At 46.4% G+C, this 12,073-nt stretch overlaps 1 protein-coding gene across 1 annotated transcript in view; it reads left to right on the plus strand.

Annotated features, from left to right (window-relative positions):
* CFAP47 (cilia and flagella associated protein 47) overlaps positions 1 to 12,073 on the plus strand; it is a 390,847-nt gene that overhangs the window by 301,457 nt on the left and 77,317 nt on the right. Inside the window, exon 57 of the mRNA XM_081950234.1 lies at positions 11,056 to 11,148. Within this exon, the coding sequence (XP_081806360.1) occupies positions 11,056 to 11,148 (93 nt within the window). The remainder of the gene's footprint in view (positions 1 to 11,055; positions 11,149 to 12,073) is intronic.

Here is a 12,073-nt window from a genome sequence, read left to right on the forward strand (position 1 = left end):
TGGACCTCCTTTTCTTCTTTGAGCTAAGGGAATGTTCACCATAGCGTATGTACCAAAAATGTGGAGGTTCTTGAGATCGGGCTTGTAGCCATACATCATGAAGAAAGGAGTTTGATTTATTACACTGCTCCAAGTACGGTTGACAATGTAATTTGCATATTTGATAGCTTCACCCCAGTATATGTTACTGAGATTGGCATCTTCTAGGAGACAACACATCATGGTTTGTAGAACCCCTTGTCTTAGTTCTGCGACTCCGTTATGAGCCGGTGTGTATGGAGTGGATGTCTGATGAAGAATTCCATTCTTACGCATCCAGTCCTGGAAACGCTGAGACATGAATTCTGCACCACGGTCACTCTGGATTCTGGCAATGCGAACTTGGTATTGGGTAAAAACAAATGCTGTAAAGTCTTTAAAGATCTGAAAGGTCTCAGATTTCTCTCTCATAGGATATACAAATCCTTATCTAGAATGATTATCTACAATTGTCAGAAAATACTTTCTACCACCAATTGTTGGTGGAAAAAGACCCACTATGTCAGTGTGTACCAAATCAAAAATGTGTGTTGACAGGCGTGTAGTGTGTTTAGGAATGGCAGCTGCTTTGGATTTAGCTTTCCTGCAAACTGCACAATCCAAAAACACCTTACACTCCTTTAGATCCAAACCTTTTGCGAACTCTGGCATTTTTCTAAGAACACAGAAACTGGTGTGCACCAATTTTCTATGCCACTTGTGGATACACCTGGAATGCAAAGGTTTACCAGTTAGTGAATTTTCAACATTAACAGTTTCATGAGGAACCTCAAGCTTGCTCTGAGCAACCTGCTTCCTTATTTTCTGTTTGTTGGCTTTAGGAGCCTTTGGAGTAGCAACAGGATCTCTCTCTGAACCAACTCTCTCTGGGCCCGTGCTTTCCCTTTTCAGAGTTTGCATACTTGCCTTTGCTTGCGGTTTAGGCTTTGGCTTTAAGTAATAAACATCACCAATCAGCATGGTTTCAGCAACAATATCTCCATCTTTAACTATGTAACTTGCTTTCTCGAGGTGGTGAACCTGGAACTTTAACACTCTAGACAAGTGACACTGACTAAGCAAATTACTGGTTGCTGAAGGTATGTAATAAACATCAGGGATGAATGTATCAAGCTCTTCAATGTAAACATTCCTTTTCCCATGACCTTACAACAGTGGTTGGAGAAGGAATACAGTTCACGAAGATCAGATTCAGGCTCGTGCATCTCTGTGAAAAGTTCCTTTCTGTAAGTAATGTGTAAAGCTGCTCCACTGTCCAAAGTCCACAAAAGACGTCTTTCATACTCTGGATCAGGTTGTGGATCGTTGGTTAAGGCTAATGTGGCGAGTGGAGCTTGTGGATCACGCCTTGGACCACGATGACCTTGTCTTCTGCTTCTACCTCTGCCTCTGGAGTCTGTTCCTCTGGGCTGGTATGTGATGGGAGCTGGAACTCGTTGTGGATAATCCCGGGTGTCATGTCCCATATGGTTACAGATGTAGCATCTTGGCATCCTTGGAGCGTAGGCTCTTCCTCGGAAGGGACGTCTAGCTGGAACTCTTGATGCTGGCGGCCGTTGCAAATGTGGTGTGGCTAATTTCATAGCTTCCTCCTCAATTAAAAGTCTGCATACATTATTAACAGTGCGTTGAGCAATAGGCACATGGTTAATCTTTGCAATGGCATCTCTCCATTCATAATTCAATGAGTTAATGATAATGCTGATCATTTGGACATCATGAATAAAATGGCCTCTTTCTCTCAATTCTTTTCTCATTCCTTTCAGTTTGGTCAAATGTCCACCAGGTTTCAACTTCAAACCATGGAACTCAGACATGAGCAAACATGAAGATTCAGTTGAAATGGGCCTGTAGCAATCTTCCAGATGGGCCCAAATTTGTTGGGCTGTTGCATTAGGCGAAAAAATAACTTGCAGTTCAGTTTCCATGGACATTAATAATGTTGTGCAAGCCTTAGTGTCTATGGAATTCCAACTCTGATCTTCTTCCTGGAATTCCAACCAGTTGAAAGTTCATGATCTCATCCCCACACCCACAAATCCATCGCATGTTCCAATCATCATCTTCCACGTTGGCATCTACACCTCTCTGCTTCTGGTCAGGTGTCGAGGTGCGGAGACAAAAGATGACTTTGAGCTTCTATAAAAGAATGGTAACAATACATTCCACAATCCTACTCCTTTCTATTCCCCCCTCCCAACTACTACATTAATGAAACAGCATAGAAAAATAATAGAAAGTGTGGCAGGCCAAAGATCCTAAAAAGAACATAACTACAGGCCTGACAGGCGGCCTCTCCTCAGAAGATAAACGTTTCCTGTAAAGAGAATAACATAAAAGTTAACATAATAAAAATTTAATCACCTCTTCCTCCCCCAAGGGGCCCCTTTGACTTATTGGGAAACTTCTCGTGGAATTGTTTTACTAACTTATCCACTTTTAGTTTCCCACTGTTCACCAAAGTAGCTTCAGACCAAGGGTAACCCTTCCAACACACTAAGTACTGTAAGCGACCCCTATTCAGCCTGGAATCTACTATTTTTTCCACCTCAGATTGTGTTTCCCCTTCTATCACTACAGGAGGAGAGTGAGCTTGGGTGGATGCTCTTATGTTAGACCCAATTACTGGTTTCAACAAGCTACAACAAAATTCTGGGTCAATTTTCCCTAAACTTCTGGGTAGACTGAGTTGAACTGTAATTGGGTTAACTATCTTCACTATGGGGAATGGACCTAGAAATTTTGGACCCAATTCCTTACTACGCATTCCTAATCTTATGTATTTGGTAGATACAAAAACTTTGTCCCCCACACGGAAGGGGTCTTGGAGTGAGCGATGTTGATCAGCTTGCTTCTTGTAGGCTTCTGTCGCAACTGCTAGAGCCTTCTTCGTATTCTCCCATTCGTTCTTTAGCATGCCCATCCATTCATTCAAAGACATGGAGGAAGGAGGTTCTCTAGGCAACTCAGGCATGGCAACAACTTCCATGCCACTGGTAACCTGGAAACCCGCTAATCCTGTGCTGCTATGGACTGCATCGTTGTATTTCACTTCGGCGAAGGGTAGCAAGTCCGACCAGTTGTCTTGCTGATAGTCCACAAAACACCGGATGTATTGTTCCACCACCGCATTGGTTCCCTCTGCTGCGCAGTTCATGCTGGGATGAACCTCTGAGCTCAGTTCTTGCGTGGACCCAATGTATCTCAGGACCTCTCTCCAGAACTTGGCTGTGAACTGGACTCCGCGGTCTGAAATGATCCTCTTGGGTACTCCGTGCAGATGATAAATGTGTTTCACAAACATTTTCGCTAATTTCTTTGCGGATGGCAATCCCAAGCAAGCAATGAAGTGTGCCTGCTTAGAAACCAAATCAATAACTGTCCAGATTACTTTATTCTCACTGCTGTCTGCGAGTTCCACGATGAAGTCCATTGTGACCTCTTCCCATGGTCGGTTAGGGCTCTCTGCTGCAGGTGCTGCAGGTTCTGGGCTCTTGGATTCAATCATCCACAGCTGGCCCTTTTCCTCCTCTGAGGCCTCCCCCTTGGTAGGACTTTTCGTCACCTTAAGTTGGGGATCCTCCTACGGAGATTGTTTGCCCTTTTCCTCCTCCAAGGCCTCCCCCTTGGTAGGACACTTCGTCACCTTAAGTTGGGGATCCTCTTCCAGAGGTTGTTGGCCCAGATGACTCTTCTGTGGTGGTATCTGGGGCCCTCTCTTTACTACTGTGGTGATTGGTACACACATTTGTTCTTCGGCAATTCCCTCCTCCGAGGCCTCCCCCTTGGTAGGACTCTTCGTCACCTTAAGTTGGGGATCCTCTTCCAGAGGTCATTTGGGCTTTTCCCCCTTCGAGGCCTCCCCCTTAGTTGGACTCTTTGTCACCTTAAGTTGGGGATCCTCGTCTGGAGATTGTTTGCCCTTTTCCTCTTCCGAGGCTTCCCCCTTGGTAGGACACTTCATCACCTTAAGTTGGGGATCCTCTTCCAGAGGTTGTTGGCCCACGTGACTCTTCTGTGGTGGCATCTGGGGCCCTCTCTTTACCACCGTGGTGGTTGGTGTGTTCCTCATCACATTGGACTGCTCTCCACTTTGCAGCTTCCCCCTTGGTAAACCCTTCTTCCCTTGTGGAGATTGCTTCTCTGTAGGAAGGTGGGGTAAGAACCTTTTGGGGCATTGCAGGTGCACATTTTCCCGCCATCCATCCTGCAGGCCTCCCTTTGGTAAACCCTTCTTCCCTTGTGGAGATTGCTTTTCTGTAGGAAGGTGGGGTAAGAACCTCTTGGGGCATTGCAGGGGAGACTGTAACTGGTGGGGAGGTCAATCCCTCGGTTGGCCACTGCCCAGTTTTCTGCCATGGTGCCATCCGCTGAGGGAGGGCAGGTGCCCACTGGCATTCCTCCCATCCATGACCTGGGATTAAGACCCATCCCGGGGTTGCCTGCTTCACAGGTTGCAGCTCAACCAATGATGGCTGGCTAGGGGGGGTTATGTGCCAAGGACCCTCCTGCTGGCTTGGAGGAGTTATGGGCCAAGTAGGTGACCTCTGCTGGCTTGGAGCATTTTCCCATGTTGATGGCAAAGGAGGTGCCCCGTGGCATCTTATCCATCCATACTCTAGGAAGAAACCCCAATTTGGTGGTGCTTCATTCACAAGCTGCAGCCCAATTTGCGGTGGCTGGCAAGTGAAAGATGCTGGCCAAATCGCTTCTTGCTGTCTGTGTTGAAATTCCCATTTTGATGGGGAATTTTTCTCCCACTCAGTTGCAGGGTAATAAGCCATTTCATTTATTGCTGTCTGGAAGGAGTCAAAATCTCCACTCCAGGTTTTTTTCCAAGCCTTGCTTCCAAGTTGGGGGGAAGGAGAGGGAGCATGCACTCACGTTTAGTTGTCCAACATGGTCCGGGAAGCTCATCAGAGATGATTGCATGGGGATGGCTGGGATCTCCATTCCTTTCATCTTCTATTTCCCTCCTCTAACCGGGTGTAGAAGAAGTCTTTTCCAGCCCCCTCCGTCCTCTTGCCAGATGCAATAAATCTTGAAGCAGATTCCTTTGCCTTTGAAGATATCAAGAAGCGTCTCCCCTCAGCTTCCTATCACCAAAAGCTTACTCATAATTGTTCGCTGATATTTTACGCTGTCCCGGTCAGTGTTGGGAATTCAGCACCCCCTCACCAGCCCCCCCCCTATGAGGGGGGTGCTAGTGATTTATTTTAAAGAGAGAGTTGTAATAATGTCAGCATTCTAAATACCATGTATGAAATCAATCAGAGATCAAGGCAGAATCATCCTTAACGTTCCAATTTAATCATACAGGCAAATTAGCACATCTATGGAATTCCAACTCTGATCTTCTTCCTGGAATTCCACCCAGTTGAAAGTTCATGATCTTATCCCCATACCCACAAATCCATCACATGTTCCAATCATCATCTTCCACGCTGGCATCTACACCCCTCTGCTTCCGGTCAGTTGTCAAGGTGCGGAGACAAAATATGACCTTGAGCTTCTATAAAAGAATGACAACAATACATTCCACAGTCCTACTCCTTTCTATTCCCCCCTCCCAACTACTACACTAATGAAACAGCATAGGAAAATAATAGAAAGTGTGGCAGGCCAAAGATCCTAAAAAGAACATAACTACAGGCCTGACACCAGGCATCAGGTTGAGGTCCGGATGGACCATCAAAATTTAGAGTTTTTGACCACGGCGCGTAAGCTGAACCAACGCCAGATCTGGTGGTCTCTGTTCTTTGCCCGGTTCAATTTTAAAGTGACGTACATCCCTAGTACGCTGAATCAAAGGGTGGATGCCCTGTCTAGAAAACCGGAGTACTCTGACCCTGCAGACTCACTTCCACCTTGGTCTGTTCTACCCGTCGAATCCTTCACTGCAGTTCATGAACCCATGGACTTACGGTCTCTGATATGGGATGCGCAGCGGGACAACGAGTGGGTGGAACAACAGAGGGCAGAGGTAGGGCCGGCTTCCCCATGGACCTTTGACGATCACCTTTTGTGGTATCGAGACCGGCTCTATGTGCCCACAGGGCCCCTCCATGGACTGGTTCTCTCCCAGTGTCATGACACTCCAGCAGTGGGACATTTTGGCCTTTTCAAGACATTGCACCTGGTCTCCCGTACTTTCTGGTGGCCCCGCTTGCAACACGACATGCAGATGTACGTAACGTCATGTGTACAGTGTCGACAGGCCAAGTCAGCAATGGGAGCTCCTCCAGGCTTGTTGCAGCCATTGCCGACCCCGGACAGACCCTCGGGAGCCGTGTCCATGGACTTCTTGACGGAACTGCCTCCGTCTTCAGGTTTTACCACAGTCCTCATGGTGGTGGAGATGCTCACCAAGATGGCACATTTCATCCCCTGTCGGAGATTGCCGACAGCCTGCACCACCGCCCGCATGTTCATCCAGCACGTGTTCCAGCTGCATGGCCTACCTGACCGGGTCGTATCAGATCGTGGGACACAGTTCACGGCCCAGTTCTGGAAAGGGCTGATGGCGGCTCTAGATGTCCAGGTTTGTTTGTTCTCGGTGCACCATCCCGAAACCGATGGGGGGACAGAGAAGGTGATTGGGATTCTGGAACAGTACCTGCGCTGCTTCGTGAACCAGCAGCAAAACAACTGGGCGGAGTACCTAGCCGGGGCGGAGTTCGCGTTTAACAACTCACAGCATACCTCCACACATTCATGGCTAAAGTTGGGTACCACCCTCACTTTTTCCCTCTCATCCCAGTGGACTCTCCGGTCCCCGCAGCGCAGGATTTCCTCTCTGAGCTCCAGGCGGTCCACCAAGTTGTGCGCCGCTATCTGAATCAGGCAAAGGAGGTCTACAAAAAGGTAGCAGATAAGTCTCAACGTGTGGTGCTGGAGTTGGCCATGGGAGATTGCATGTGGCTGTCCACGTGGCATCTTCCGTCCCACCGGCCAACGAAGAAGTTGGACCACTGGTATCTTGGGCCGTTCCCTGTGGAGGCCGTCATCAACCCGGTGACCTATCGCCTAACCCTCCCACGCTCGATGTGAGTGCACCCGGTGTTCCATTGCTCGCTCCTGATCCCTGAGCGGTCAGCTTGTCCTCTCTGCCAACCCTCTTCCCCACAGCCGTCATCGTGTGAGGTGGACATGCGCCCCCCCCAAAGTGACCTGGATCTGTGACTCGAGATGGCTCAAGGGATGGTTCCAGTATTTGGTAGACTGGACGGACAGGGGGACCCCGACTGATGTGACGGCCGTGCATGCCCCTGCTCTGGTGCGAGCCTATCATGCGCAATATCCCTCGAGGCCACATCCCGAGCGTCAGACCCGGGGGAAGGGCTCTGCGGTGACGGATAGTGTTGTGGCCCAGCAGGAGCCATTGGAACTGCCACCAGACTCTGACAGCGAGGGTCCCTATGACTCGGCTCTTGAGGATGTGGAGAACCCTGGACAGGGTTCCGACTCCGAGCAGGGCGCAGAGAGGCTGGTTGGCCACCAGGAGGCACCTGAGCCTTGGACCAGTGGGGAGGAGACAAGAGAGTGTGATCTGGAGGTCAGCAGTGAGTTGTTTTTGGATGCCCGGCACCGGAGAGCTAATAGGCATAAGGAACAGTTGCGCAGTTACAGGAGGTAATTGCACTTGGCTGATGATAATTAGGCTCCTCTCCAGACTATAAAAGGACTGCTTGTGCACATGCCCCTTTTGCAGAAGTCAACGCATTAACTAATGTTGGAGAACAGGATTGTGAGCTTGGCAGGTTGGATTGCTGCCGTGGCTTATCTGTGTTGGATTGCTGCCCGGCTTGTCTGTGCTGGTTTGCTGCCAAGGACCTGTCTGTTAATAAATCCTGTAAAGTATCTTTGGCTCGGAGTGTGTTGGTGTGGGACGAGGGGGGTCAGAACAGGTACCTATATTGTCATGTGCATTAACTATCTCAACACAATATTTTAAAAGTAGGCAAGATGAATTAACAGAAACAGTTATATGAACAATTTGTAACTATTAAATCATGAAAAGTAAATCTATACAGGTTATCCTAAATCTTTGTAATCATGACAAAGATATAAAATGTGATTGGTTTGCTCATGACTAACTTATTTGAATATTGAGCATAGAGCTCTTCCTGCTATCCATTATAATATAATAAAATGCCAATAACTTTCATGCCATAACAGCATTTTTTTTACATAATTGTGATATCACTGAAAACTACAGTTATTTAATTCTGAATAGTTCATATTGTGTGGGTTGAGGCTAACAAGGCTGGACCCCAGGAATCCGACTTTCATCCTGCAGTATACAGCCACTGTATTCGTATATATACTCATTGTGTAAATGGTATTATGCTCTTTCCTTCCCCCTTTCCCCTTTTTCTTTGGTGAGCTAAGTCTTCATATAAAATGTTTAAAGTATAATAATTTTGGTTTCCAGTAAGAATTCTGAATTGATTTGTTCTATGATCCATTTATGCTTTTTTTAGGCTGTCCATCAGGGATGGTATTTGACCAGTTTGGACCAGTTCGCTGAACCGGTAAATCCCACCTCTGACTGGCCACACCCATGCCTGCCTGGTTGCCACTCACCCCTTTCAGCTGCTTGCTACTCTCCCCTTCTGGCTGCTCACCATTTGCCCTGCCCACCCAACCCCGCCCTATATATGTTGCCTTTGCCATGCGGCCCAACTAATCACCTCACCAGCTCTGCTCAGCTCACCAAAAATAAACAATGCCTGCCATCCTCTCACCCTTTGCCTTGGGTCGGGGCCCAGGGATGTGCCATTGCCAGAAGTCCCGGAGCCGCTGCCCGTTAGCTGCTCATCTCAGCTGAGTTGGGGAATGCACCATTTCCCAGGTCCGGCCTTGCCCCAGAGCTGCTACCCGCTCAATGCCCACCTCGGTCAGGTCAGAGAATGTGCCATTCCCTGGCTCTGGCGTTGCCCTGGAGCCACCGCCTGATTGCCACCCACCTCAGCCAGGTTGTTGAATGCGCTATTCCCTGGCTCTGGCCTTGCCCCAGAGCTGCCACCCACTCACCACCCACTCGCCGCCTGCCTCACTCACCTACCTTCATGCCTTGGGGGGGGGGGACATGGGGGGGGGGACACAAGGCTTAGTTGCCTTTTGTGCCGAGAAGCCTCCAGCTGCCAGCAGTCGTTTTCGGCTCCCTGGGGGGGGGGTGATTTTAGCTCTGCACAATTGCACTTGGAGAGAGAGTGCCAAAAGCAACACAGCATGTCACTGTTTTGCAAGCTGCAACATTTCAAGAGCAGCATAATAGAAACTAGTTTAAAGCAAGGAAATTCTGTTTTCTCTTCTTAACTTTAGTGAACACAATGGATTGTATTCAAAATTAATCCTAGATTTCAGGAATTGTGCAGTGGAGAACAGCTTTATCTTTTCTACTTAAAAAATGTTTCTATTTTTAAAAGGAGGTTTTATTTAATAAAATGTAGAAGTTATTGTGTTTACTTGTTATCTAAGCCAAAAATAACTATAAAAAATGATGTGATTTTTACCCAGCATTTACTTGACTGAAATCATTAAATAATTTTATTTATTTCATCCTTTAGAGGTCATGGTATTGCATATATTAATAATTCTTACGTTAGATGTCTGCATATCAATTATAAGTAGAGTCATTTTCTCTCTCTCCCTCTCTCTCTTCCCCCCCTCTCTCTGTTCTATATTCTTTTCCATTTCTTTTTCTTCCTGACACTTCTGTCTATCTGGTTTTGTTACAACTCATACTCAAGAAACTACTGGGGAGTTAACAGAATATAGTACTTCCAGAATTCTGAATTCATTACAAAGTTATATCATAAACAATATGATTCTAGATTACATGTGTCACTAGGGTTCCACACGTGGGTTCCGGCTGCCGCTACTGCCAGTTTGCTCAGTGATGCGCCATGTGCGTGCTTGATGCGCGCTGTGCGTGCATGCACAATGCAACAAAAATTGTTTTGCACATGCGCCGAAGGCAAAACCAAGATGGCAGTGCCTATGGCGCCACTGAGAAATTCGGATTGGGGGTGTGACAGGCCTGGGTTGCTGCCGGTTCCAGCGACCCAAGCTGCCAGGTTACTACCAGTTCAACCGAATCGGTCTGAACTGGTAGGAACCCACCTCTGATTCCACATAGCTGCCTCTTGTTTGGTTTAATAGCCATATTCTATGGCCAGCTCCTATTTGATCAGAGCTTGCTCTTTCCAATATGAAATTTGACTCTTCTGATTGTCACCTTGAGTCATCTTTATGTTTTGTTTAATTTTTAAATCTATTTTTTGTACTAGATTGAGCAAGTCAATTGAAATAGCTTGTACATATGATACATACATAGATACATACATAGATAGATAGATATTCAACTATGTAGGCATGTATAGCAATACATAATCAGATTATCCATTATTTCCCTTTTTTATTTTTAACCAAAGTCTTATTTTTCTCTCTAAAGCAGCAGCACTCATTGCTTTCTACTATTGTAGCAGTAGCATTTATGCCTTCCTATTGTTTTATTTTTCTATTATATTTAAAAATCATTTCATTATCAAACTCTATTCAGAGAATTGTTGAATCTGGAGAACATTATGAATCTTCAGAAAATTTATTGCAAATAAAAATTATAAAACAAAGAATTACTAAAAGAACATCTTAGTCTGATTATGTTTTCAGTGCAGATAATTTCTTTTAAACTATGTAAGCATTGTTTTAAATAAGAAACCTCTAACTCAACCCTTTTGCTAAATAGATACTTTTGGGGAGGGTAGGAAACAGCAGAAATTATTTATACATTATTTCAAAGAATTTTAATATGTCACTTTGAACATTCATAGTTTTTTTGGCATGTAATGTATAAATTAAAATGCAGAAAGACCTTTTAGCTGTCAATTTCTGTTCCCAGAAATATTTTGAAGAACATTAAAGTAGCCTTTGATCATTTCAATCTTTAGCGAATTCTCCTTCTTGAATGTGACATTGAAATATAAGAGATTTTTTCCCCTTTTTCATTAGATCATGTTCACATCACAGATTATCATCATGCAACTCCATGCCACCATTCCAGTAAAGACAGTATTTTCTGGCTTCCACTCAAGGAAAAACAAGGTAGCACTTTTATGGTTTAAGTTTCTAAAGGAAACGTTTATGTAACTCTGAAACTATATGGTTATGTAGCTCAAATTCACATTATAGTTGTATGCAGTAACAAACATTTTACAGTAAAAAACTGTTTGATGTTAGGACAGTTTTAATGTGAGGAATCACTTCCACTTGAATTGAAAACCATCTGTTTGTATCAAAGGGATAAAATCTACAAGAAAAATGTGGTGTGTAAGCCAGTATCTAAATACTGTGTTTCCCCAAAAAGAAGACATGGTCTTCTTTTCTTTTGACCCTCTAAATATGACCTTGGCCTTATTATCGGGGAGGGGGTTATTGTTTTGGGGGTGCAGGAGGCAGCGAGCGTGGTCACCTCATGGCTGCTGTGTTGCGCTGCTGTGACAGTGCTACACAGCCATTCGCCCTTAAGGTCCTCCTGTGCCAGGCTCTTTGGGAGCCCACTCGCAAGAGACCAGCTGTCCAGCAACCCTCCTCTCCAGCTGGGCAAAGTGCCACTCACTGACACAGCGGTATCCTGAAGGCACCAAGCTGCAGGAGCCAGGGGGGAACAGGCGCTCATTCGGCTCAGTGCCTTTGGGATACTGCTGGGTTAGTGAGAGACACTCTGCCTGGCTGGAGAGGGGGGTTGCACGAGCACCTGTTCCACACATTCCGCTTGTGTGCCTCCCAGACTCACCATGACCTGGGCCAGCTTTCCCTGCAGGGCCAGGGCGCTGCCGCCACCACCATCCCAGCACTGAGGATGGCTTCTTCTGTGGATTCCAAACCCCGGATGTCTGCTGCCGAGTCTTCCAGGAGCAGGGGTGGAGAGTCTTCTGGTAGGGCCACAACCATAGAGCAAGAAGCTCACTCCCAGAGTGGCCACTGCTGGAAGACTCTCTGTCCCAGCTCCCGGAAGATTCGGCAGCCT

The sequence above is a fragment of the Natrix helvetica genome (genome assembly GCF_964273705.1).
Source record: "Natrix helvetica genome assembly, chromosome: 4".
In the NCBI taxonomy this organism is placed as follows: Eukaryota; Metazoa; Chordata; class Lepidosauria; order Squamata; family Natricidae; genus Natrix; species Natrix helvetica.